Source organism: Galeopterus variegatus, unplaced genomic scaffold (assembly GCF_000696425.1).
Source record: "Galeopterus variegatus unplaced genomic scaffold, G_variegatus-3.0.2 Scaffold6627, whole genome shotgun sequence".
In the NCBI taxonomy this organism is placed as follows: domain Eukaryota; kingdom Metazoa; phylum Chordata; class Mammalia; order Dermoptera; family Cynocephalidae; genus Galeopterus; species Galeopterus variegatus.
This window is the reverse complement of record NW_007732738.1, coordinates 36,066-60,279: the sequence shown is the minus strand read 5'-3', so window position 1 is coordinate 60,279 and position 24,214 is coordinate 36,066. Positions and strand designations below refer to the sequence as shown.

General features: G+C 55.9%; 1 protein-coding gene across 1 annotated transcript in view; it reads right to left on the bottom strand.

The window, feature by feature from the left end:
• Positions 1 to 24,160, bottom strand: part of MGAT5B (mannosyl (alpha-1,6-)-glycoprotein beta-1,6-N-acetyl-glucosaminyltransferase, isozyme B) — a 76,059-nt gene extending 51,899 nt beyond the window's left edge. Inside the window, exons 1-3 of the mRNA XM_008591096.1 lie at positions 24,077 to 24,160; positions 20,021 to 20,133; positions 11,328 to 11,475 (exon numbers count right to left, since the gene is read on the bottom strand). Coding sequence (XP_008589318.1) covers positions 11,328 to 11,475; positions 20,021 to 20,133; positions 24,077 to 24,144 — 329 coding nt within the window. The 5' untranslated portion in view covers positions 24,145 to 24,160. The remainder of the gene's footprint in view (positions 1 to 11,327; positions 11,476 to 20,020; positions 20,134 to 24,076) is intronic.
• Positions 24,161 to 24,214: the final 54 nt, after the last annotated feature.

Below are 24,214 nucleotides of genomic sequence, written 5' to 3'. Positions count from 1 at the left end.
GCTCCACTCTGGGCACAGAGGATACACAGGTGGACCAAACCCAGGCCCAGCCTCCAGGATGCCCTGAGAGGGGTATCAGAGAGAAGGGCAGGGCTGATGGCAGTCTGGGGCATGTCCGTATGGGGTGATCCTCAGGCACGTCACAAGGTGTCACTGTGACACATAATGGCAGGAGAGAGCAACACGCAGGTGCCGAAGAACCCAAGCTATATGTACACTAAAGGGTTAGCCCAGCAGCTCTGGGGTGGCCACACTCTGCACCTTCCAAAAAAGGCCTGTCCCTTGACCTGCTCCTGGGAGTCACCTCTAAGCCCTTGGAATGTCCTGCCTGATAAGAGGGTCTTTGTTTACCTGGAGCCTTGGGCCGCCCCAAAGAGTCTATGATTCTGTGTGATTTGTGGTGGGGGCGTTGGGCCACACGGTATCAGCGTGACGTCTGGAGGGGCTGGGACTAAGGTCAGCCACGCGGGTGATCAGCCACGTGGGTGGTCAGCCACGCGGGTGGTCAGCCACGTCTATGTGATCGAGACCTGATTAAAAATCTCTGGACTCCAAGGCTCGGGGGGCTTCCCTGGTTGGCAATACCCATGCATGTTGTCCCATGTCATTGTGGGGAGAGTCAGCACTGTCCACACAGCCCCACGGGAGGGGACGTGGAAGCTCCCGCTGGTCTCCCCCGGACACTGCCCTGCACGTCTCTGCCCTTGGCTCGCTCTAGTATGCACCTTTCACTGTAATAAGTTGTAACCATGAGCATGATGGCTCTGCTGAGTTCCGTGAGTCCTTCTAGTGAATCACTGGACCTCAGGGTGGTCTTGGGGACCCCAGAACACCATGCAGTGCCCAACAACTGAACCCCATCAGCACCAGCCTGAGGTCACCCTCTCCTCTCTACACAGGAGTCTTCTGTGCTCCCCTCTTGCCCGGCACTTGGCACTTGGGACTACGTGCGGGTGCAGAGAGCTTCCTTCTGCCTTGCAAAGGCAGGGTCCAGAGTCCCCGGGAGCTCCTGCACTCCAGTGCCCAGGCAGCCCCAGAGGCTGGTGGTCTGCAGATTCCTGACGTACCGACAAAAGAAAAATGATTGCTGAGGAATGGATATTGGAAGTCTGCTCTTCGGCACGCTCTGGTGAGGGAATGGGGGACCATGAGGGCCTGTGGAGAGGGTACCCTGAGCACCTGCCCCCCACAAGGAGGAGACGTGGATCCGCCACAGCCCAGCAGGATTCTGCCCACGGCTGCTCCTCTCCAGGTGCACGAGGTCCCCTTGGCTCTGCCCCCTGGGCCCTCCACTCCAGTTCTCTAGGGTCTGACAAGTTCAGAACTTGACCTTCTGTGTGGCCACCAGCTGTCTCCAAGTCAGGAATGTGGCTGCACATTCTTCCTGGGTGCCAGACTTCTCTGCAATGTCCCCAAAGGCTTGCCACCTCCAGGTCCCAACACCACACCCACCACACTGTGCTGGCTTCCTTCTTGTCCAGTGGGGTGGGCGACGCACTCCAAGATGGCCCTGCCCTGCTCAGGGGCCGTGAGGGCCACGGAGGACGTGGAAGAGGGGCAGCCTGTGTGAGAAGCACCAGGAGCTTTGGACCCCGCTCCGTGTGTCCTGGCCAGTGGGGACCCTCAAAGCTCCACCTCCGTCATTAGTCTAAGGAGGCAACCCTCAGACGACTGCCTTGAGGAATAAATGATAAGTATACTTAATCTCGCCTGCTGTGATGAACCGACTGGGTGTGTCCCCCCAAAATTTGTATGTTGAAATCCTAACTCCCAAGATGATGGCATGATGAGGTGGGGCCCCTGGGAGGTGACGAAGTCATGAGGGTGGAGCCCTCATGAATGGGACTAGTGCCCTTATAAGAGAGACCCAGAGAGCTCCCTGGCCCTCCTTCTGCCACATGCAGACATAGTGAGGTGTCTGCAGTCCGCAGCCCAGGAGAGGGCCCTCGCCAGAACCTGACCCTGCTGGCACCCCGATCTCCAGTGCCAGGCCTCCAGATGGGTGAGGAATAAATGCCTGTTGCTTACAAGCCACCCAGTCTATCAAACTTTGTTATAGCAGTTCAAACTCACTAAGACACCTGTAACGCTCAATACCTGGTTTTAATTATTATTTGTATGTTTTTTTTTTTTTTTTTTTTTTTTTTTTTTTTTGTCTTTTTCGTGACCTGGAAGGGGATCGCAACCCTTGGTGTGGTGTCGCCCGCACCGCGCTCAGCCAGTGAGCGCACCGGCCATTCCTATATAGGATCCGAACCCGCGGCAGGAGTGTTGCTGAGCTCCCAGTGCCGCACTCTCCCGAGTGCGCCATGGGGTCGGCCCATTTGTATGGTTATTACTATGATTATTATTATTCCTTGTAGTGGACACTCAGTCAAAGTTAGGGGCCACCCCTTTTGGACTGGGGTGAAGCCCAGTTAGATCTGCCCGCCAATAGAATGGGCCACATCAGAAGGCAGTGAGTGTCCCAATAATGAAATTGCTTAACCAGAGGTTTAAATGGGTCAGAGGGGCCAAGGACAGGATTGCAGCCTCTTCTCGGTGGCTGACCCAGAAATCCACCACATGTCATGTCCTTTCAGGTCCAGGACTCTGTAAGGGCTTGGGCTCCTGGCCGACAAGAGTCTGGCCAGGCCTCTGCATGTGATCCTGTACCAACCAGGCCAGGAGGCCACCCACAGTCACCACCAATGAACGGAGAGTGAGACCCTCTGGCCCAAACCTGCAAGCTGAGGGTACCGGCAGGGGCCGAGCCCTGGAGCCAGGCAGAAGAGCTGGAGACATTCAGAATTATCAGGAGCATTTAGGACCAGCCCAAAGGGTCCCACATCCCTCCCAGCCCAGCAAAGGCCCCACTCAGAATCACCGGACTTTTTCACACCCCACCCCCAATCATTGTGGCAGTTACAGTTGTGTGGTCGCCCGGCTCTCAGCACCACAGAGTTGTGCAGGCAGCACGGGCCTAGCTCAGTCCCCTCCGGCTCTGTGGCTGGGCCGGCCCTCTCCCCACCTGAGCCCAGTTCCCCCATCTATACAACGCAGACCTGGAGGCTCTTCCTAATCGGGCTGTTAGTGAAGATCAAAGTTCATAAGTACCCAGTAGGGGGTGGTTGTTATTATTCTTATTTATTATCATCATTAATTATTATTTTTATTATTGCTACTTCAGCCAGCTCTGCAGCAAGGCTCATCGGAATCCAGAACATGCTCTTTGGGGCCAGGGGCTGCCCTGGGCAGGGCACTGGCTGGAAGAGGTCCCTGACCTGCCAGCTAGATCCCTCTCCCCCAGTGCCCTCCGGTGAGCACTGTGACCTCAACAACCCATCCTGGTCCCAAGGTCCCAGGACGGCTGAGCCAAGACCTCCAAAACCTGTCATCCCCACCCCTTCCTCTGCAGACAGGAACCGTCCCCGAGCAGATGAAGCTGGGGACAGGGTGAGGATTCAGATGCTGGTCCCCTGCTCTAGCCCTTCCTTCCACCACATTTGCAAAAAAGGCGAACGCAGTCGGAGTGCGAGACCTGGGCCGTGCATACCTTCCGCACACACACTAAGCACGAGGAATTCCACTTGAAAAGTAAAGAAAAACCAAGCTAGGCCTCTGGCCTCCTGCCTACCTCACTCCCCAAGCTGACCCTAGTGCAGCCCACCTCTGGGCACTGCTCCAGGGCACTCAAAGAGGCAGCCAACACCACAGGCCGCCCGCTGGCCACAGATGCCTGGGGAAACCCAGCCTAGGACACACTGCTCCCTCTGCCCCTGGGCCAGGGCAATGGGACAGGGCCGGACAGGAAACTCGCTCCCGCTGGTGGCCAGTGGCTGGTCGCTGCTTCCCCTCAGGACATGGGCTCCAGTCCTCAGCTCCCTTCAGGCTAATCCCCAGAGGAGGCCCCCTGAGGCCTGCCCGCCACCCCCATCCAGCTCCATGAGGTAATCACTGATTCCAGTGCAGTCCCCTTGCCCTGAGAATTAGCTCTCCAGGATGCCTGGGGAAGAAGGTTTAATTTCACGTTCCTCCCATGATTTATGAGGGTTGCATTCAATTAATGCGGGGATTGATTTCCCCGCAGCTGGCCGGCGTGCTGGCCGGGAGTTGTGATTTTATTGTGAAACTGATCACCTTCCTTTTAAAACACAACGACTCACGGACACAGGTGCCCACAGACACACGCACGAGAGACACGAATGCACATGGCCAGACACAGGCGACGCAGCTGGTGGGAGGTGTTCCCTCGGTATCTCTCGTGCCTGTCCCTGTGTCTCTCACACATGCCACACGGCACGTGGAAAACTCCCGCCCCAGCGTCCAGCGTCCCTGCATTTCCTCTGCTCTCTTCTCCTCTGCTTCAGCACCTCTTCAGCCCCATCCACAGCCCCTCTTGGTGCTGTAGGGGTCTCTGAACAGGGGACCGAGGATTTACCAGCCCTGCCCCAAGGGAGAGCAGAAAGGGCATCTCTCTCCTGAACCAAAAATAAATACATAAATTCACACACATGCACACACACACTCCCACTGTTAACAGGAGCGGGGCTGTGGCTGGGCTATGGGAGCTGTCACTACCCGGAAGGGATCCGTGCCCTGCCCGCAGAGCAGAGCTGGAGTGCTGCAGCAGGGCTGGGAAGCAGAGCCTCCAGCACCCTCCCTCTGCCTCTGCCCCTGCACCCAGGGCCCGCGAGGACTGGGTCAACCTTCTGACCAGGTAATTCAAGAAATTCTGAAATTATAACAACACACTGATGACACCTCGGATCTGTATTTCCTGGCGTTTCTCTGCCACCATCCCGTTCATGCCCTTCCACAGCCCTCTCCATGAGCAGGACTAGAGGAGGCACATTAGTGCCAGGGAGGCCCCGCAGTGCCAAGGCCCAGGAGCCAGGATTCCCGGTGAACCCTTCCTCTGCCACCCACTCGCCCACCACCTTAGCCACAGCCCTGCTCTCCCTGGGCACCCCTTTCCTAACTTCCAGGCCAGAGCTCTTTGCACAGAGCCTTGCACCCAGTCACCCCTCACCTTGGGCCTGCCAAGTCCCTGCTCCCCACCGTGATCCAGGTCTAGTGGTCCCCACCATCCTGAGGGCCCATGGCCACTGGCCGGCTCTGCATGTGTCACCACTATCCCCTAATCCCTCCCTATCAGCCTGGCCTCTCTCCAGCCCTGAAGCAAGACATGCTCCCAGCTCATTCACAGCAAGGCTTTCCTGCTAGGAAAGGGTAAACCCAGGAGCTGGGCCCAGCACAGGGTCGGAAAGAAATGAGACAAATCCTTTAAAATCGAGTCCAAAGCCATCAGGTAAAGCGTCCCCTGCCTCAGCCTGCAGATTCACACGCAGTCCCTGGGGGAGGCTACCCGACCCGCCACCCAGCCCTGGCCCACCCTAGGCACCCCCACGTGGCTGCCAACACACAGAGGTGGGCAGGAATGTCTAAAGAAGCATTTTTGAGTTTTTTAAATAAAGCTTTTTTTTTTTAATTTGGAAAAAACACTGATCTCATTACCCAAAGACAAGAATTTTGATGTATCTCCTTTCTGCCATCTTTTCTGCTCTGTTATTTTATTTATAATGAATTTTACACACTTGTAATCCAACTCTATTTATAACCATACAACCTGCTCTCTCATATTTCCACTTCACAGTAAAGCCCCAGCAGGTCCCCGTGCGGCACGTGCTTCCTAATGGCTGCAGAAAGCCCGCAGTGGGCCACACGCATTTCCCTCACCGTGCCCTCACCAGCAGACGTCAGCACCATTGCTCAAACTTTTTGACCCTATAAATAAGGCCACAATGACCAAGATGTTCCTAAGACTGCTTCTGAAATTAAGATTCTTTTCCTAAGGTGGCTTCTAAGGACAAAGCTCCCAGCTCCGAGGAGATGCTGACGCTCCCACTCTGCAGCCGCCGGCCCCCCGGGGGAGCTGCTCTCCTGCTCAGACACTGCGGGGGAGCCACATGGCGATAACTGGACACCCAGCCGGCCCATCCAACCTTTCCAGCGTACAGAATGGGAAACTGAGGCCCAGCCTGGGGGGGGGGGCGGCCAGAAACACACATCACTTCTACCTCCCCTTCTCCATTGACAACCCCCCCAGTCTCATATTTAACAGAGAGCACCCAAGGGGCCCGAGCCACCCGTCTTCCTCTCCTCCCTTCCTTCCTCTCTTCCTTGACAAGGACCTACTGAGCACAAGAACATGCAAACTGCCGCTCTGGGGACTGGGAAGACTTAAGTGAAATGCAGGGAGCACGCCTTCTGCAAAAAAGACAGACAACAAGGAAGTACACGACGAAAACCTGCTGATAAGAGAGGAGGTGATTAGGGAGGAGCGGTGGGAGGGGGTTGGGAGAGTGGGGTGCATTTTAAATAGGTCTTAGAGAAGTTCTCACTGGTGCCATTTGAGCAAACACTGGGAGAAGGGGAGAGAGAAAACCATGGAAGGGAGAAAACAGGCTCTGTCACCCAGCCAGACGGGGAGAGAATGTCCCAGGCAGAGGGAACAGCTAGTGCAAAGGCCCTGTGGCCAGAGGAAGACGCTTGTGCTCCAGGAACAGCAAGAAGCCTGGGAACAGGTGGGAGAAGCCAGAGAGACACGGGGCCAGGCATGTCGGGGCCACTGGAAGGACTTCAGCTATTATCTGAGTGAGATGGGGAGCTGGGGAACAGGAGGACAGAGGAGGGACCTGATCTACTTGACGTTATAAAAAGATCCTGCTGGCTGCTGGGATGGGAAGAGCTGGGAGAGAGATGAGAAGAGGTGGGATTCCAGGCACATTCTGAAGGTGGAGAGAATTTGCTGATGGAGAGAGAAGGGTCACGGGTGACCGCAACGTTGGGGGTCCAAGCAGTGGACTGAGATGGGAAGGGGGACAAGCGGGTCTCAGGTGCATCCAGGAGATGCTGTGTTTGACTCGATCCCAGGACATCCAGGTGGGTGGGCAGGCGGATATTCCAGACTGGAGTCCTGGGCTGCAGCCCCTGCTTAAGACATAAACTGGGGAGACTAGAGCCTGCGGGTGATTTTTAGAGCCATCAAAGTTGAGGGTTAGCTCCCGCCACTGCCGCTCACTCACCAGGTCCTCCAGGCACAGAGCAAGACCAGGCGGCCCCACCTCCCCCTTCACCTTCCCTCAGCCTCCACTGACGTCAGGGTCTGCAGGAGGGTCTGCTCATTCCACAATGCTGGCTCTGTCTACCTTGTCAAAATGTCCCTCCTTCAAGGCTCATGCCAAATTCCCCCTCTGCTGGGCGGGGCTCTGAAATTCGAGGTCTCCCCCAGCTTAGCCGGGATGCCCGCCTTCTCTGCACCCTCACCCACAGCACAGGAAAGAGAGATGAGTGCCGAGCACAGGGCCAGGTGGGTCCCTCCACCAGTGTCACCTCTACTGGCCACATGGGGAAACTGAGGCTCAGAGATGTTAAATGACATGTTTGTGATCACCCCTCTGGGGAGCATCCTGGATTCAGACTCAGGCCTGTCCCCACTCCCAGGGGGGCCACGGGCCATGCTGGGCGCCAGGTGTGCAGTGGCTTCCAACACAGACCTGTTTGTCAATTTTCTCTAAGCATGCACAGGGATGGGGTGCCAGTCCGTCCCCGCAAGTGGACAGTAAACTCATCGAGGGCAGAACTCCAATTCCATCTCTTCTGTGTCCCCTCCACCCGCTCTCAGATCTCCAGCCCAGACTCTGCACACAGTACGCATGTGACAAATACAGACTGACTTGAATACAGACAGCCTCAAATGTCGGTGGTTTTTTGCTACTGCAGAGGAGCCTTATGGAAAATTCAAAGATCATTACTATTTGGCTTTAGGATACTTAAAATGATGCCATTTGCAGCAAATCTGCCTCCCTAATTGTGTTTTCCTAGGCTAAAAAAGCAAATTTGCTTTCCCCAAGGACACACTAGCCACGAGTGGAAGGTGGCAGCTTAGAAGCTTCCAGAAGGGCAGAAGGAGGACAGAGGATATTCTTCTTTTTAAACCACAATTTCAAAGTGGGGAATGGAAGAGCAGATAACTGAGAGTTACTGGAAACAGCAGCACGAGCCTCTGCAGGACTCCCTCCCATCCGTCTAGCTGCAGGTTGGTGAAGGGTGGGGAGGGGGCTGGAGTGTTTGTTCACAGGGAGTGTAGGGCGCTGCTTCCTGCCTGCCCTGGACACACCCACCACTTCTCTCCCTGAAACCAGAAGCAACGCTGTCCCTGAAATTTATGGCTCTGCCTGTGGGTTTGATGGGCTCTGCTGGTCATGATGGATTGCTGCTATTTCCTGCGATGGAGCAGGGAGGTGGTGCGTTCCCCCCATCCCCAAGCTCCCTCCTTCCTCTGGAGAAGATGAAGGGCAGGGCAGGGAAGGGAGGGACAGGCCAGGACGGAAGAAATCGGAGAGACATTGAAGCCATGGGCAGCAGCACCCCCAGCCAAGAAGGCAGACTCAGAACCCATGTCTGCCAGACCCTCAGCTCTCCTGCCCGTGGCAAGGTCCTCAGCAGAGACCCAGCTGCTGTCCTCACCCTGGTGAACAGAGCCCGGACAGAGGCTGGGTCAGCAGTACCACGGGGGTAGACAGGAAAGTAGAAAAGATGAGAGAGGGACAAGGGGCTGGGTCAGAGGGAGAAGGATGGAGCTACAAGGGCAGGGAGGGCGGGGGCTGGATCTGAGGGGACACAAATGGCACTGGAGAAGGTCGACCACATGCACATGAGGAGGAAAAGAGTCCCATGCCCCAGAGGGAATTCCAGAGAAGCCCCGACCCCTTTGCCTCCATCTCCCCATCTCTACCACTGGCCTCTGCCACCAGGCTAATCCAGTCTTCACACAGCAGTCAGAGTGATCTTTCAAGGAAATAAATCAGATCCTATCACTACCTGGCTGAAAGCCCTCAGCAGCTTCCCACGGCTCTTAGAATAGTGTCCCATGGCCAACAGGGCTGTACATGATCTGGCCCTGTTGATCCCGTCCCTCACCATAAGCCACCCTGTTGGCCTCACACAGGTTCTCTCCTTCCAATGCACAGCGTGTCCCTACCCCAGGGCCTTTGCACTTCCTGCTCTTACTACCTCAAATTCTCCACTCCAGCTCCTCAGGTAGCTGGCTCCTTCCCAACCTTCAGAATCAGGCTCAAATATCCAGATGCAGAAGGGCCTTCCCAGACCACCCTGTCTGAACAGCCCCTTTCCTGCTCCCCACTCCCCAATCCTTTGGAGCACGTATCGTTATCTGAAATGATCTCATTTATTTCTTTTCCTCGGTTACTGCCCCACAGGGGTGAGAACAGGGCCTTGTCATGCTCATCACTATGTCCCCAGGATCTGTAGCCTGGCACTTAGTAAACCCCAATGTATATTTCATGAGCAGATCTCTTTCATTTATTCTGTTAGATGCTAAGTCTCTGGAGGGTGAAATAACATCTCTCTGGGGACTCAGCACATGGCTGTGCAGCCATCAAGGAGGCCCTGCTTCCTGCGGGAAAGAGCTCCCACCATGAGCCAAGCACTGGGGTAGACACTTCACATCAGGATCACACCTAATCCCAGCTTGCAGGACTGTCATTGCAGCGCCTACATCTTCTGTACCAAAACAATCAGAACATAAGGTCCAACTGATGATTTTTTTTTCTGATTTGTGAATTAGTTGATAAGAAAAGTCTTACAAAGGGATAAACACTAAACCACAGATAGCCACATCTTTAATGAACAGCCAAGAAGAGCACAATGGTTAGAAACGTGGGCTGTGGAGCCAGCCAGCCTGGACCCAAAGCCAGGCCCAGCCCCTTCCAGCTATGCAACTTTTTTTTTTTTTTTCCTTTTTTGTCTTTTTTTACTGACCGGCAACGGGATCACAACCCTCGGTGCTGCGCCCGCACCACGCTCAGCCAGTGAGTGGAACCAGTCTCCACATGGGATCCGAACCCTCAGCGGGAGCGCCACTGCGCTCCCAAGCAGCGCACTCTCCAGTGCGCCACCGGGCCGGCCCCCAGCTATACAACTTTGAGCAAGGTTCTGCACTTCTCTGTGCCTCAGTTTCCTCTTCTCTGGAGATTTAAGTACCCAATAAGGTGACTGTGGGAGTGACGAGGTCATGGAGGTAATACATAAGAATGATGCCAGGTGCTTAGCGTGCTTTCAGTAAATGTCACCTGTTATGAGGAAGACACTGACCCTGGGCTGGCCAGTGGGGCATCCCGGACATTCTCTCAGTCAGCAAGGCCAGTTAAAGGTTGGTCCCATGGCCAGAGCCCAGCACAGGCAGACGAAGTTGCAAAGAATCCCACCCCAGTCCAAGTGGGTACACAGTGTTTCAGGCCCCACTCAGGAGGGGTCCCTGACCCCTGGGCAGGGCTCCACAATGACCAGGACTCAACACCATCATTTTCTTTGATCTTGCCCAACTTCATACTTCAGAAATGCCCGGAGCCTTGACTTTTACATCACACACACACTCATCCACAAATTGTCTAAAAGTGTGGGTTTCAAACTTATTTTTTAGCAGTTAGAACACACTTAGTAAATCAGTCTTATAAAGTACTCCAGTACGTGAAAGAGGGAAAGAGGAGCTCGTGTCCCCAGAGTGCGGGTGCAGTGAAGGCCCAGCCTCCCACACCCAGGTCTGGGGGCCCCGACTGCACACACTCCTACTGTCTGAGGAACAGGAGATTCCTTGTACGCCTAAGATACACGATTTGCATTTCACACCGCCTGGGTTCCTGGAGATGCTGCTGAGGCATGTGGGACAAACTCTTGGGGCTCTCGGACACCCTGGCCTAGGTAGGGAAATGTGTGGCATAAATAAACCAGGAAATTCTACTTGCCAGAAATGGCCCAGATTCCATTAGTATCCACACAGGCCCCTCAGCATGGACAGAGCTCAAAATCTCCACATTGAGTGAAAAAAACCAGGCTGTGGAATATACACCGTGCAATGCCACTTACGTAAGATTTGTTAAAAACACACCCTATGCGTTTATAATAAACATACGTGAAAAAGTACTTAGAATGGACTGGAAGAACTTACACCAAATTCAGGAAGGCACTTGTCTCTAGGGAGAAGTAGTTAACAGACCTTTCGGTTTTCATCTGTGATACTTTATTTAAAAAGGAAAAAAGGAAGACAGGCCACAAATGTGACAAATGTTAATGGCTATTAAATCTGAGTGGCAGAAATGCACTTTGGGTAGTTTTCTGCAATCTTAAAAGTTTTCTCCAGATTAACAAAAAAGGGATGACTGACAGTGCCCTGGCTGAGCTCCGAGAGGGCATCTTGAGGTCAGGTCCCCACCCCCAGTTGCCAAAGGGTACCACCACTCTCCCGTCTGCCATGTCCCCTTCACCTGTCTGCGGCAAAGTGCACGTCGCCGGCGGCCCGGTGCAGATCGCTGCTGTTCTCCAGTCTGGCCAGCGTGTCCATGCGCTTCACCATCAGCTCCAGCAGGTCGCTCATCTTGCGGAGGACACCACGGGACTCAGGTCCACCCATCACTGTGGGCACAGGGTGGGCACAGTCAGGCACGGCCTGAGCAGCCTGGAGCCACCTGAGGCCACATGGTCTCCGGGCTGGGGCAGCTCAGAGCCCAGCCCCACTCCCACATTCCCAGGCAGTCCTTGGGCACTGTGGGGGAGGGGTCAGGAGAGTGAGCCCACCCCACCCATCACCCCAGAGGGCAGGAGCCCCCTTTCTGCATCGCCTGTGGTGCAGAGAACAGCATTATGGGGAGTGGAGAGCACTGGGCTGACCCTGCTCCCCACCTGCTGTGCAACGCTAGGATAATATTTTATGTAACCTCTCTGGGCCTCAGTTTTGCTGACTGTAAAATGGAGCTCTAGAGGTGATCTCTGAGGTGTGCTGGGCCCTGGCAATCCTCAGGTCTGTGAGACGTCAGGGGAGGCCCAGCAGCGGGACAGGAGCTCCAAAGCCCCCCAACACCAAGCTGCAGGCAGAACTTCTAGATCAGGTTTCTGAAAGTGTGGTCAGTCATCCACTACAATCTGAATCTCCTGGCCATTGTTAAAATTCAGATTCCTGGGCCTGAGTCACAATTTGCCAATTCAGTCTCCAGGGCCTGGGCCTGGGCATCTGCACTCTGCTTGTTCCCCATGAGGTTCTGAGGCAGGGGCAGGCTGGGATCCCATATCCTGGGGGTCCAGGCTCTGTTGTGCCCCTGCCCCCACTCTCCTGCCCAGCCTCTGGCCCTGACCCCATGCCTTTCCCATCCCACTGCCCGGACCCCACTGTAGAAAACCATAACAAATTTGTCCTGAATCTCAAGCTGGTCTTCAGTTTCCCAAAGATCAAATGACAAGAGCAGGCCCCTCTAGGGCTGAGGCGGCTGCCCCTCCCTCCACTCTCAGCCCGGGCAGGGAGGACCTCATGAAGAATACAATGAGATGAAGTCGAGGCGCTTGAACCAGGACCCCATGAAGCAGCCCGTGACCCTCCATGATCCCCCTTCTAGTCACTCCCAGTCATTAGCGCATAAGAGAGCATGTGCCCGTGTAAGAGAGCCGGTCTTTGCCTCCTTTTTAATTAAATCTTCTGAAGGCTTTCAACAGCCCCTCCCAGCAGTCCAGAAGGTGCTGGGCTTCAGGCACTAAAATCCCCAGCTCAGCTCCCTCCAAACCCCCAGGGTCAGGCTCTAAATCACTCAGAAGCAACCAGAGCAGAGTCACTGGAAACATAAGCCCCCCCACGCTGCCAGGCTGTTGGGACAGGGGTGGGGCAGGGGATGCTGTGGGCTGGGCCCCCCAGAAGCAGGCCCTGAGACAAGGATTTGAGGGTGGGTAGTTTAGGGGAAACCCCAGAGTTACCCCACCCCGGAGTGAGGGAGCTGGGGCATTTATAGTCCTCTCCCTCCACGGGTCCCCAGGTAAGGGCTGCTCCCAGGATGGTCATGCACTGGCACTTTCCACCTGCCACAGGGTGGCTAAAGGGAGCTCCCAGGCGAAGTAACACGGGGGCTGCAGCTGGAGGTGTGGCCCATGTCACGTAAGCACCAACGGCATCTGCTTCCCAGGAAAGAAAGAGCTGAACACCCCGGCAGGCTCAGAGGAACAGACACGGCCAAGATTGGACACATGGGCTCTCGCCTGCCTCGGCCACAAATCCCCTGTGTGACTGTGTGGGAGTCATCAGACTGCTCTTGGCCTCAGTGTCCCCAACTCAAGGCAATAATATCAGGCACCATCTGTGGCCCAATGTCACGTCACCAGGAAGGTGGCAGGAGAGCACGTGGCAGTCCATGAGAACAAGAGGCAGAGGAGGGAGAAGAGAGAGGCAGAGGGGGCTGGGCTCCTCTGCTCCACGTGGGGGACTGAGCTGAGGCAGGGGAGCCCAGAAAAGCCCTCCTTGTCACCACAGCCACTCGTGACATTTCTGCTTTGCTTGTCCCCTCTCCCCTGACTCTGGGCCCAGTCCGGCCACTGCTGCAGCCTTCCCACACTGACGTAAGTCACCTCCTGGCTGGGCTCCCCTGCCAGCTGAGCCTGCCTGGGGTCAGAAGGGAGGTCACCAGGAGCTGGAGGGATCACTCACATGCCCTGGAAATGCCAGCCAGGAGGAGCCGCAGGTTCTTTAAAGAGACAGGGTCCCTGTCTCCAAAGAGCAGGCATGAATGGGGAGGGGGGAAGGGACCAGGAGACAGGAGCAGGAGGGGAGAGAGGAGGAGCTGCCCAAGAAGCCAAGCAGGGTGGGGTCGGATGTTGGAGAAAATGGTACAGAGAGGAAGGAAAGAAAGAAACGCTATCTCTATTCTCTCCCCACCCCAACAGCCCAACAGCGAGTGGCCTCCAGCTCTTCCCTCTCAGAAAATGGAGAGGGTTTTTTGAAAATCAGCTGGGACTGGAAAATTTCACAGTAGCATTAAATGAAGCAAGGTCTCTCCTGCTGCTCTGCCCCTCCCCTCTTACTCAACACTCCGGTCAGCTGACCAGTCAATCAAACAAGACTAAACAGCTCCCTCTCTCTTTCAACTTTGCAGAGTTGGGGTAACCGTTTACTCTCAAACCACCCTCATCTCTGAGGCTCCCACCCAAGCCCGTCATCCAAACTCAAGACCTAGCTTTCAGCCAGTGTTGGGAGCACAGACGAAAAGAAGAGACAGGTTCTCATCATTTCCACTAGAAAAATAGGAGGACATCGGATGACCTGACCTGGCCGCTGCTGTGCACAACTCCCGGGGCATCACGCACACTGTGGCTGCCTGATGGCATCATGGAGTTGTGCAGTACACAGCCTGCCTGCCCTCACTGGGCAGCCCTCGTGGGCCGTCACTCACAGCTCAGGCTAGGGCGGCCCCTTTCCCAAAGAAGTGGGGTCAAAAAAGAAGCAAGTCCATGGCTGGGACACCCTAGAATCGGGGCCCATTAACACAGTCCCCTCCAGCCACACCCTGGCCAGAGCACTCAGGCCTGACTGACCACAGAACCTGGTCAACAGCTGGCTCCTGTAGTGATGCTGAGCCCCCATCACAGCTTTTGGGTGACACTGTGTTCCCTGGAATGCCTCGGACCTGGCTTTCTGCCTGCCGCTCTGCTGGCCCCTCTCTCCCAGCCCATCCCAAACTTCCTTTGCCCCTCCCAGGACCTCACCCTCACAGTCCCCTCCACCCATGCTCCCAGCCCCATTTTTCAAGTTGCACAATAGCTGATGGGGTCTGGTCTAAAGCTGCAGGGCCCCAAGTGCCAACAAAGATGAGCAGAGGCTGGGAGTCAGAAAGCCATGACCCCAGACCTGTTCTGCCACCGACCAGGTGGGTGGGCAGGCCACTTTCCTTTCTTGGCCTCAGTTTCCCCTCGTGTAACATGAGGAGGCCAGACTCATTGAGCTCTGAGGTTCTATTGCCAGACTCCTATTTCTGCATCTTCCCCTAATGGAAAGAATCATTCCTACACGAGCTGGCAGCAGAATCCTCTTGGGGAGAGAGTTCTGTTTTGTTTTGCTAAACCCCTGGGTGGGCCCAAAGCAGACAAGGAGAAAGCCTAATGACTTTGCATATTGAAGTAGGAAGTCTGTGGTGTTTCCTGGTACTGTCTGGGAGACAAGGAGAGAGAGGGAGGCACAGGCACAGGGTGGCAGGGACAGGGCAGAGGAGATAGCAGAACAGGGAACCTCCCACTGCAGGGATGACCCACCTAAGGGGCTTTTAAAGGCAGGGATGCAAGAAGGAGTTAGAATCTGTTTGCTATGCAGGGCAGTGGTCTGAAGCCCCCACCCCATGACCCGCACCTCTGTCCAGGTGGCTACACCCATGACCTGGTGTTAACAGGGTGCACTTCCCACTAGGTCAGTGTGGGGGAGACAAAGGAGGCAGGAGGGAACATGGGTTATTCAGCAGAAGCAAGAAATCAGAGAGAGGGGGGGCCAGAGAAACATAAGCCCGACCCCCGAGAATTTCTGGAGATACTCGGGGGCTCTGGATCGCCCTTCATAAGAGGCATTAAGCCAATTCTTTAAAAATGTCAACAGGGGCCGGCCTGGTGGCGCACTGCTACAGTGCACCACTTGGGAGCACGGTGGCACCTCCCGCCGAGGGTTCGGATCCCACATACAGACCAGTTCCCGCTCACTGGCTGAGCGAGGTGCGGGCGCAACACTGAGGGTTGCAATCCGTTGCCGGACACGAAAAAAGACAAAAAGGAAAAAAAAATGTCAACAGGAATGACCCCAAAAGATCGGAAGACTTGCGGACGCGTGGATAGCCAATGCCTGTGTTTCACTATTGACATGACTAGGAGGGCCCCCGCCATCAGACTGGACCAAGACCCCTCCAGCACCTGGGGCTCAGAGCTGCTCCCATTTTCTGCAGATGGCAAGGGACACAGGAAGCCCCTGTGATTGGGGAGACAGCCCCTACCTTTCCCAAGGAGTTCCTGGGACACTAGGCACATTTTCTGCCCAGGAGACATCCAAAGACAAGGCAGGGCACCCAGGAGGGACACAGGCCAGTGCTCCCATAGCGATGCAGCCCCTCAATGCCACCACCAGCCCCGAGACCATCAGTAGAACGAGCTGACATCACTCCTCTGAGTCACTCCACCACGCTTGGCACTGACTAAATTGAACCATATTTAATGGGAGACCCCAGTGATACATCTCAGAACTAACACGTTCCCTCCCTATTTCCATATAAATAAAGAAAGCCGGGACTGAGAGATACAAATGGATCCTCCTCATGTTTACAGACAGGGGTGTTTTCATTACCCACCGAGGCCCCGACCCCTCCTCAGACGCTCTCTCCATTTCTCCCTGTCTCTCCTGTCCTCCCCTGTCCCTGCTTTCTTGTCCCCACCCCCATCCTTTACTGCTGGTTCCTGGAAATTGAATAAGCCCCCACCTCACCAGATAACAGAGCCCTCCCTGGCACTTGGGAAGGGAGCTGTGACTCGGTGTTTGCACAGCTGGAGAAATGAGCACATTCGTCCCTCTGTACTCGGCCACCGCAGAAACCAGCTGAGGACGTTGCAGCTCTGGGCTCTGGGCAGCTGAGGAGACCAGGGCAAGCCCTGGGGGGCAGAGGAGGCTCTTCCTCAGCACATTGGGCCCTGGCCCCCTCCAATCCACCACCAGCCTGTGAGAAAAGAGCCCCAGAGTCCCTTAGCACAGAGTTCAGGGCCAGAGCCACCCACAGAGCCAGGAAGCATTCCCCAGGTTCAATTCCCAGCAGGCCGGAATACACGTGAGGGCGCGTCCAGCCTGCAGGCCTCCCCTTAGAGACGGCCCCCAATCGCTACTTCTTGGAGACAAGACAGCGGGCAGGGAACAGCCCACAAGCTCCAGTGAAGCACACGGGGAAGGAGGCCTCAGATGCCTCTTCATCAGGAGGGGAGCAAGTCCCTCCTCCCCGCCCAGGCCAGGCCCAGCTGCAGCAGGAGGGAATGAAGTTAGACCTCCTCTGAGTTACGATTCGCTGCTCAGCCTCCTGCTCTCTCGAATCTTTAAGAGGAGCGTGCAGAAGACAGAATGAGACGTCTGTCACAGCTCTCACCCCGCGCCTGCGGACTTCATCAGGAAGTGTAAGCCAGCACAGAGGACTCAAAGCCTCTGCAGGGAGACCACAGTCGACCAGAGGCCATGCTGGGCTCTCTCTCTCACCCCCGCCCCCAGCCACAGTCTCCTGGACACTTCCCTCGCTGGTCTGACAAGCAAGAGAGATTGTTTTTCCATTTGTGCTCAGACTGTTTTGACCAATGCAAGGATTTTTTTTCCTAAATGGCAGGATCTTCATAGGCTTCCTTCTCCTGTCTGCTTGGGGGCTGCTTAGAACCCACAGAATGCACATTATCCACCAACCCAATTCCAGGACTCCCAGGATCCCTCCCAGGCCTGATTCAGCCAAGCAACCTGCCACCCACCCGCTTCCAGCCTCAAGTCCTCCCCAGGCACGGTGTGGGGATGAAGTCTGAGGAGGCTTCTCTTACAGGATCAGGATTTCAAACCCACTGTGCAAACTGCTTTCCAGGCCCGAGTTCCTGCCTTGGGTCTCTCCGAGCAAATTGGCTTGACCCAAGTGCCTGGAAAAATCTTAGAAGACAACGAGAATTGGGATATAGACCGAATCGGGGTCCTCCTGGTTTCTCAGAAGCCTCTCTCCTTGCGTACGTCCTTCTCCCAGACATTAGTTCCATATTCCAGGCACTCAGCTGTCAGCCCAGGGGCCTAGGAAATGTGAAAAGACTTTGACCTGGATAAACTTGGTCAGAGAACTAATGTTACAACACATAGGAGACCCAGCAGCTCCACTCCTAAGTAGACTCAACAGAAATGCTGACATGTGTTCACCAGAAGACATGCACTAGAATGTCCACAGCAGCACTATTCCCCAAATCCCCAAACCAGAAACAACCGAATGCCCACCCAGGGTGGGGTGGATAGACATACGGAGGTGGCCACACAAGGGAAGGCCACCCACCAGTGAAGACAAACAACTACAGCCCCACACAACAGGATGGGTGAATCTCACAAATGTACCATCAGAGAAAGAGGCCACACCCAAAAGGACACCCACTGCATGATTCCATTCTCATAAAGTCAAAAAAACAGGCAAAACTCTTCCACACTATTAGAAGTCAGGGTCGTGAATATCCTTCAGGGAGGAGTGACTAGGGGTGGCAGGAGGACACTCTGGGGGCTGATCATGTGTCATTTCTTGATCCAGCTTGCTGGCTGCATGGACTGTTCACTTTGTGTATATTATACCTCAACAGAAAGTTTAAGCACATGCACACACACGCCTCTAGTCTAATTGCAGGACGTCGGGCAAGTCCTTGCCCCTCTATGGTTCTGCCCACCTCTAGGTCACAGACAAAACTTACCCCACCCTCCCAGACAAAACTACATAGTGCAGAACTCAGGCTGGGCTCCACAAACCGCTTGTGCTCTGGGTCTCTGGGCCCAGCCCTGCCAGGATGGGGCAGGGACCGTGGGATGGAGAATTTCCTTGACCCCTCAACCTCCTCAGGGAGATGGGCAGAAGAACTAGAAGACCCCTGACCTTCCTGGAGGTCCAGCTTCCTCAAGCCCTTTGTAGCAGCCCACCCAGACAGGCATTCCCCCTTTCCAGTGGGCGCACCCAGGTAGCCTGAGCGTCTCTGCACACCCCTTCTCCGCATGTGCCAGCAGCCCCATGCCCCTCCCCCAAGCCACCCTCCCAGCACCTTCACAACGGCCCCCACCCCCTCTTTCAACCCCCATCCTCAAGCATCTCCTTTGTAGAAATTCCAGCACCTCCCTGGGCCTCTTTCCTAAACATCCTTTCCTGCAGTGCCCCCATTTCAGACTCAGCACGCTCATTAAACATTTATGGAGCTCCCGCATTTGCCAGATGCCGCTCAGGACCTTTCATACGTGTTTATCTTACACCCTCACGACAACCCTGGGAAGAAGGATTATTATCCCCATTTACCAGAGGAGAAATCGGGGGCTCAAAGAGATGGAGGAATCTCTGCCAGCCAGAGATGGGAGAAATTAACTTACACTCAGGCCTGAATGAGCAAGAAGCGTGAGATTCCTTCCAGGAGGTTTTGCAATTTTAAAGAAGTACATGTTAACCCAAAGGAATGAGTCTAATGATGAGACACCAGATGGCATAATAAGTGTCCCTCAGGGCACCCTCCCTAGAGGACAACCTATTCTACTTGGGATGTCCATGACATTCATCACTGGGAACAGGGGAGCCAGAAAGCTGAGCCCTGCAAGTTCAACAAGGTGGACTTCAAAAAGAGACTTCCCCAGGGGGGCAGGTGAAATCTCAGAGCCAGCCCCCAGAACAGTCCCAGAAACCCCATTTGCCTCAGTTTCCCCACTACCCCATGTTCCTCCTTCCCACCATTGATCAAAAGAACCCTGTGACTGGGCAGGACTCTGTGCTGTTCTCCACCCCTCTTTGACTAGGGTAAGAAGTGGGCAGGACCCAGCTTCGGGAGGAGGACTCCGAGTTCATGCCATGTGGCACTGACCGCACTGAATCACATGTGAGGTGACTCAATCCAACCTCTGAAGAAGACCGTTACTGTCCTTGTCTGAAGGTGAGTCAAGCGACTTGGCCAACCGCATATAGCTGGTAGGTGATGAGCCAAGATGCCCATCCGGTCCCCAAAGCCCATGTTCTGGATCTCCAATTCCAATGCCTTGCAAGTACCGCATGGGAAGGAGCAATGAAGGACTGGGAGAGATCTGTGTCCTGAGAGCTCAGAGATAAGACACATGAGCTCACAGCCAGGTCTGTCCCCCATGTGGCCACAGCCTGGGCCAAAGGCACAGGATATGTGTGTCTCAAAGAGACAGGTGTCCTATACAGCGGCCCTCCTGCCCCCAACACCCCAACCAAAGAAGCAACACAGACAGGGAGACCCTGGCTCAAAGGCCTTTCCCTGGCCTAAGAATCCAGGCCAGAGGAAGCCTGATGACCACAGCCAGGACTAGAGCCAAAGCATGCCCCAAACCCCCTTACGGTGCTAGGCTCAAAGGCACCTTCCAGTCGACACACAAACACCCACACTCGTTTCCAACCCCCCTGGCCCCCCAAGGTACCTTCTGTGCGGATGGTGAAGGGCGAGTCCCCCAGGCGCCGGGCCGAGAACTGACCTCCCAGAGATGTCATCAGGAAGCAGAGAGTGAAGAAGCCGATGCCCAGGACAAAGAGCCTGTGGAGAGGAACAGGAGGGTCAGGAGGGCAGGCCAGTGCCACAAGACTCCCAGCACCCCACCTAGTAAGAGCTGCATAAATGCTTTAAGAAGGAATGAATGAGTGGATGGATGGAAGAATGGGGGGCCGAGCTCCCCCACCATAGATAAAGAGAGCGCACCTACAAACACTGGCCACGAGCGACATGAAAACCACGCGGGAGAATGATGCACATTTAGGGGTAAGTCTCAATAGAGAGCCTGATTCATTAAGAGTAATAGTCCTCAAAGTGTGGCCCCAGACCGGCAACTCTGGCGCCACCTGAGAATTGCTAGAAATGCAAATTCTGGGGGCGGGCCCGTGGCTCACTCGGGAGAGTGCGGTGCTGATAACACCAAGGCCATGGGTTCGGATCCCATATAGGGATGGCCGGTTCGCTCACTGGCTGAGCATGGTGCTGACAACACCAAGCCAAGGGTTAAGATCCCCTTACCGGTCATCTTTAAAAAAAAAAAAAATGTAAATTCTGGGTCTCCAGCCCCAGACCGACTGAATCAGACACTCAGGGGTGTGGCTACTGATCTGTGTTAACTAGCTCTCCAGATGGTTCTCAGACATGCTAAAGTTTGAGAACCACTGATGGGAACAGTAGGACCGGATGCCAGCCAGAGGGCAAGTAAGTGGTCCAGACAAGCCCCAACACAATGCCATAAATCACCTGGGCCACCCTCAGCACTTGGGTACACAGGCCTTGCTGAAGCAATCAGACATGAGCTCACTTGAACAACTCCTCACACATGTTCCCGGGGGTGGGGTGTGCCTCCCATCACTACTAGATGGTAAGACCCAAGAGCAGGGCCACATGGCCCCTTTCCGTGCCCCAATGCACATCTTCACCAGGCAACCACATGTGGTCTGGTGGATGGTCTGGGCATGCCCACGCCTGTGCAAGGGGTGTCACACAGGTGTGTGTGCTTCACGCTGTGTGGGAGGGGAGGCCAGAACAGGATTTCTGTTCATTCCTTCAACACATAGTTATTGACTACTCACCAGGTACTGGGGTAACCCCAGGGGGACAGCAGGAAACAGGACACAGAACCCACCCTCAAGTTGGGCCCCAGGCTCCTGCTGCTTCAGTTTAGATCCTGGGCCCCAAATAGGAGAACTGAACTTGTCAGCACTGCCTTGGGGGCATCCAGAGGTGGCAGCTATTCTGGGGCCTTGAATTTATCTGAAGGCTTCATGAACTGGCAGAGCTGAACAGGGAGGGCGTCCTCATCCCTGGTCAGGGTGAGGAACCTCATCTGGCACAGAGCCAGGCTCACCAGGGAGAGTCCCAAAAGTCATGCCAGAGACCTCCAGCCCTCCACTCCCCATTCCCAAACCCCATGCTTGTTTGTATCTTTATGCAAGACTTGCTTTATGCATGTTAATCTTCATTATTTGAAACTGGCAGAACAGTATTTAATTAAAATTTGGTCCATTAAAGAAAACACATAATTGCAGAAGAAAATAAAAAGTGCAACAAAATTCCCAGCCCATATTTAAAGGACTGTTGGGAGCCAGTGGCCAGTTAGCTCATCTGGTTAGAGCGTGGTGCTGATAAAGAGCTGCTGGGGATTAAGTCAAAGAGGGGCAGAACCCGGAAGCAGAGTGGGCCCTGGGGGCTTCTCCCAGGACATAACTCTCTTGCAGACTACACCCGTGACAGGGAGGACAGGAGACGTCATTCAGCAGGCCATATGACACAGGGACACTTCTGCCTTACCTCAGAGGGACACTGACTGAATTCCACTAAGCCTGGGGGCAGGGCTCAGACCCTGGAACCACCCCAGAGGAAGTCAGGCTGGTCTCAGGACAATAGCCACAGCACAGCATTGAGGAGGGGTAGTCATACCCGGAGAGATCCCAGGGGAAATCAGCTACTTGTCCTCCCAGCCTGAGGACAAGGACAGACTGCCCAGCTCAAGCCTCTTGTCTCTCTTTCCTCCAGCCTCTTCCCCAGCCATGGAGTTGTGTTGAGAGCTGGGGACCTGGGCTGACTGCCAGTGTCCAAAGATGAGCTAAGAGAAAGGTATCTACACCTTTAGCCCAGAACCTGAAGCCCCCAACACCTCATCTGCATCTCTCTCTGCCACGTCCCAATCCTGAGGTCCAGTGTCCCCCAAAGCAGCAGAAGGACAATTGTATCAGATTCAAGATAAAATGGTTTCATGCATCTATATATCCATTCAAGTAACATCCCAGGAGCACCTACAGAATAAAGGCCCTGCCAGAAGCTCTGGGAAAACCAGAAGGAACAGGGTCCCCAGCCTGCCCTTGAGGATTAGCAAATTGGGGTGATGTGATTGAAGGGCTGCCCCACTCCCCATCTGGAGGGAACATGAAGACTCCACTGATGGCTGTGGGTCTCCAGGCAGCCTAGGGAGACCCTGAAGAGAAGTTACACAACTTTGGTGTGGGGAGGACCTATGCAGCCACCCCAGATCCTGCCTTCAGATAAGGGCCCCACAATACCAGGGGGCTGGACCAGGGCGCGGGCGCTGTCCGTGGTGCTGAGGTCTGGTGGCCGCCTCCAATCGCGGCAGGAAACATCCAGCCTTAACCGGCCTTCCCTGGGCCGGGAGGGTGGAGCCCACGCGGGTTGGGGAGAGAAGGGGCGAGAACCCTCTCAGCGGTCCCGGTCAGGCCAGGGATTCGAGAATTTTCCTGGAGGAGCAAGGCCGCCCTGCTTTCCACGGGCACCTCAGTTCGGGGGCTCCTGACATCTCCCGATCACCCGCCCGAGGCCCTGCAGTCCTCCTGCATCCTCCGGACAGCGGTGAGTGACCTGACACCCGGCGTCCCCGAAGGCTGCCTCCTCAGCCTGGCGTGCTGGGGGGCGGGAGCCAGGTGAGCTAAGGTCTCCCCCTGCCCCCAATTTGGAGCCGGGAGGGAAACCAGAGGGGACGTCACAGGGGCCGGGGGCTCCAGCCGGAGGCCTGGAGGGGAGGGGCTCAAGCCCGGACCCTTCCGTAGCCCGAGCCTCGGGAGCCTCCTCTGCCAGCTCCCGCCCTCGCGGGCTCCGTCCTGCGCCCGAGCCCCACCTGTGGCCATGTCCCGAGTCCATCTCCATCCCGGCGCCCTCCACTCCCTCGGCACCTTCCGAGGCCCAGCTACTGAGCAGAGTGACACTCCGGTCGCGCGGGGCACCCATAGCGCAGGGCCCCCTCCCCAGCCTGGGATGCGGGCCCAGTTCCCAGGGCGCCGGGGAGAAGAGGGCACCGCCGGGCTCTGGGTACACCTGGGGTGACCCCGCGTGGCCTGGGCCGGTCGAGGTGTGTGGGGGGGTCGTCTTCGCCTCCGTTCGCCCCCCACGCTCCCTCTGCAGACTCGGCCCCGCTGCGCCGCCCCTACGCCCGCCTCTCCCAAGCCTGCGGTCGGAGAGGGTCCTCGCCCCAATCTCGGGGACCCTCCCGTCGGAGACAGGCCGGCGCCCCGCCAGGAGGAGGGGAGTGCCGGCGACGATGGGACAAGGGGAATAAACAGAAAGGGTAGGCGGGCCGACCCGGGGCGACAGGAGGGACAGGAGCGGGCGCCGCCCGGCCAAGGCGCTCTAACTTTGTCGCCCAGATAGGACTGTCCACCAGGTGGAAAGGACCCCGGGGGTCAGGGAAGAGGCGCGCTGGCGGGGGCGACCCCACCTGGGTGTTTTCGGCCACCACTTCCACCTCCGCACTCCGAGTCCCATCTGACCTAGACCAACTTGGGACAGGTCCCCAAATTACACGCCTCTCCCGAACAGCACGCCGAACCCCAGCTCCATGCGTTTCCCCAGATCCACGGGCCAGCACCCAGGGTTGAAGCGCGAACCACCCGCTGCCGCCGGGACCTGCACCCTGGCAGGGACCGACCTCGCCCACCTGCACCCCGTGCCCCTCGGGGCAAAAGACCTCCGCGCTCCAACCAAGCGAGAACTTTACCGAAAGGGTCTCAGGGTGACCAGGCATCTTCTGACCATTATCTTCCCATCGGGGTTGACTGTGATCATTGTTCAAACTTGTCAGGGCGACGAGCCGCGGGCGAGGCCGGACGCGCCGTCCTGGGCCCGGTCCGGGCCA